Source organism: Chelonoidis abingdonii, chromosome 11 (assembly GCF_003597395.2).
Source record: "Chelonoidis abingdonii isolate Lonesome George chromosome 11, CheloAbing_2.0, whole genome shotgun sequence".
Taxonomy (NCBI): Eukaryota; Metazoa; Chordata; order Testudines; family Testudinidae; genus Chelonoidis; species Chelonoidis abingdonii.
Window position 1 is genome coordinate 22,342,054 of NC_133779.1, and position 2,762 is coordinate 22,344,815.

A 2,762-nucleotide genomic window follows, 5' to 3' on the forward strand; every position below is an offset into this window, starting at 1 on the left:
GAGATGCGCCCACCTCTGGGGTGAGCAGGTGGCTGGTTACCCAGGGACCCCTCGGCCGGCGCTGAGATGCGCCCACCTCTGGGGTGAGCAGGTGGCTGGTTACCCAGGGACCCCTCGGCCGGCGCTGAGATGCGCCCACCTCTGGGGTGAGCAGGTGGCTGGTTACCCAGGGACCCCTCGGCCGGCGCTGAGATGCGCCCACCTCTGGGGTGAGCAGGTGGCTGGTTACCCAGGGACCCCTCGGCCGGCACTGAGATGCGCCCACCTCTGGGGTGAGGGGTGGCTGGTTATCCAGGGACCCCTCGGCCGCTGCTGTATTCAGCATTGGAGGAACAGTACCACCCCTCTACCCCACAAATCTCCCACAGGAGCCTCCCCTGCAGCCAGGACTCCTGGGTTCTCTCCCCAGCTCTGGGAGGGCAGTGGGGACTGGTGGTTACAGCAGGGTGGGGGTGGCAGGGAACAGCAGGAAGTGCCTGAAAACAGAACCTGGCCCTGACCGCACAGTTCCCCCCGCGCCAGGAACGTGCCTGCGGATTGTGTGACCTCAGAGGGGTATTTTACACTTCCAGTGGAAACAGATGTGCCGTGCCCCACAGCTGCCTCTGGGGCCAGCCCCACCTGCCCCCTGCTGAGCCCCCCACCCTGCTCCCTGCCCAAGACACCATCTGTCAAACCCACAGCACAGCAGGGCCGTAGGTGCCCCCATCTCCCCCAGAACAGGAGACTAGGCGCCAGGATGCCTGGGTTCTATCCTGCCGCAGGTGGGGCTGATGGTGCAGCAGCGTCCTCAGCTGATCCTTCAACCCAGCTTCACCCATCACAACAGGCCCCACCCAGCCCCACCCTCAATGAGACCCTCAGACCGTCTCACTCCCCTACTGGGGGAGACCTGTAGCCAACCCAGGCCTCCGGCAACTGGGGAAACTGAGGCACAGAGGCCAAGTGGGAGACACATGGGCCCTGTCGCTTGTGAACCAACTGGGCCCTGACTCCAGGCAGACTCTGACCTCTGGTGGGGGCTTCCCCAGCGCTCCCGTGCCTTCCCATCACCACCCCCTCAACCGCACACCCCTCCCAGAGCCGGGCAGAGAACCCAGGAGTCCTGGCTCCCAGTCCCCAGTGCTGAAACCCACCAGCTCCCTCTCCCCTCCAGTGCCGGGGAGAGAACTCAGGAGTCCTGGCCCCCAAGCCTCCCGCTCTGACTCACCAGCCCCCGCTCCCCTCCAAGAGCCAGAGCCAGAATCCTTCTGTCTCCCTGCGCAAGACTCGAGCTGTTGAACATGTGGAGCGCCCTGGGGGGGGACACCCCCCACGGTAAGAACTCTCTGAACACGGCACCGGTTCTGGCCTTGCTTAGCGGCTATAATTTCCCACCCGGGTTTTCCCCCTCCCCCCGAGTCCGAGTCAAGAACCCAACAGAGAAGGGTCGTCCCTGGGGCACAGATCCAAGACCCAACACCTCCCCCGGGCAAAAAAAAATCCAGCGGCTCCAGCCCAGGGAGAAGTGGAGGGAAAAACAGAACGAAAAAGAAAAAACAAGGTCTTTGTACAAGGCCGGGGGGGTGGGGGGGGAGAGTCTTGTAAAACCAGACACACCCCCCGGCCTGATCGGACACGTCCATCCACGCGCCGTGAAGCTGCACACCCCCTTTCTTTGTCCAGCTGCCGGATAAGCTCCTCCCTCTGAGTCAGACCCCGCCCATTCTTGGCACAGGGCCAGGTGTGGGGGGGAGTCATCTGTTGTTGGGGCACTCGGGGGGGGGTGGGGGGGGCACTGACCACCCCCTCCGCTCTTCTCCAGAGTTCAGGAAACGGCGGCAGAGTCCACTTGATGGTGATGGTGGTAGCGGTGGGATCCGGCGGAGGTCAGGGGCCAACGCCTGAAGAAAGGAGGTGCTGACGTCACCAGAGGCGGTGCTGATGGAGGTTCCGGCTCAGCACCGACCGCACATCTGCTGTGAACCTGGGGAGGGGAAGGGAAGCGTTAGGAGAGAACCCAGGAGTCCTGGCGCCCAGCCCCCTCTTCTAATTAACCAGACCCCTTTGAGCGAGGGACCCCTAGGTACCAGCACAGAGCACAGGGACCGTGTAGTTTCAAAGGATTCACCTCACTGGATCGCTACCTAATAACTGACCTGTGGAACTCCTCGCCACAGGACGTCGCGACCGCCAAAAATGTAACGGGACCAGGAAAAATAAAGTTCCTGGAAGATGGATCCATAAACAGCTAGTAACCCAGGCGGGCGGAGACGCGACTCCAGAGAGGAGGGCGCCCGGCAGGGAGGTGCTGCAAGGATTCGGGGCTTAGCCCCACACCGGAGTGTCCTGCTCAGTCAGCCTGGGCTCTGTGGCGCGGGTCGGGGGGTCTGTTGGATACGGAGGCATCAGGGTCCAACCCTTCTGCCTGCGACCGCTTGGATCTCCAGCTCAAAACAGTGTGGGGTTTTAAGCGGAGCCAGGGAGAGGACCCAGGAGTCCTGGCTCTCAACCCCCATGCTCTGACCCACAAGCCCCCACTCCCCTCCCAGCGCCGGGGAGAGAACCCAGAAGTCCTGGCTCCCAGCCCCTCTGCTCTGACCCATCAGCCCCCCCTCCCCTCCCAGCGCTGGGAGGGAACCCAGGAGTCCTGGCTCCCAGCCCCTCTGCTCTGACCCATCAGCCTCCCCTCCCCTCCTGGTGCTGGGAGGGAACCCAGGAGTCCTGGCTCCCAGCCCCTCGTCCCCTCCCCAGAGAACCCCGGTGTCCTGGCCCCCGGCGGG

The 2,762-nt window shown here is 63.9% G+C and overlaps 1 protein-coding gene across 1 annotated transcript in view; it reads right to left on the minus strand.

Annotated features, from left to right (window-relative positions):
- Positions 1–1,758: 1,758 nt before the first annotated feature.
- The window catches only part of CTDNEP1 (CTD nuclear envelope phosphatase 1), a 9,153-nt gene continuing 8,149 nt past the window's right edge, over positions 1,759–2,762 (minus strand). The window contains exon 6 of the mRNA XM_032804910.2: positions 1,759–1,966. Within this exon, the coding sequence (XP_032660801.2) occupies positions 1,938–1,966 (29 nt within the window). The 3' untranslated portion in view covers positions 1,759–1,937. The remainder of the gene's footprint in view (positions 1,967–2,762) is intronic.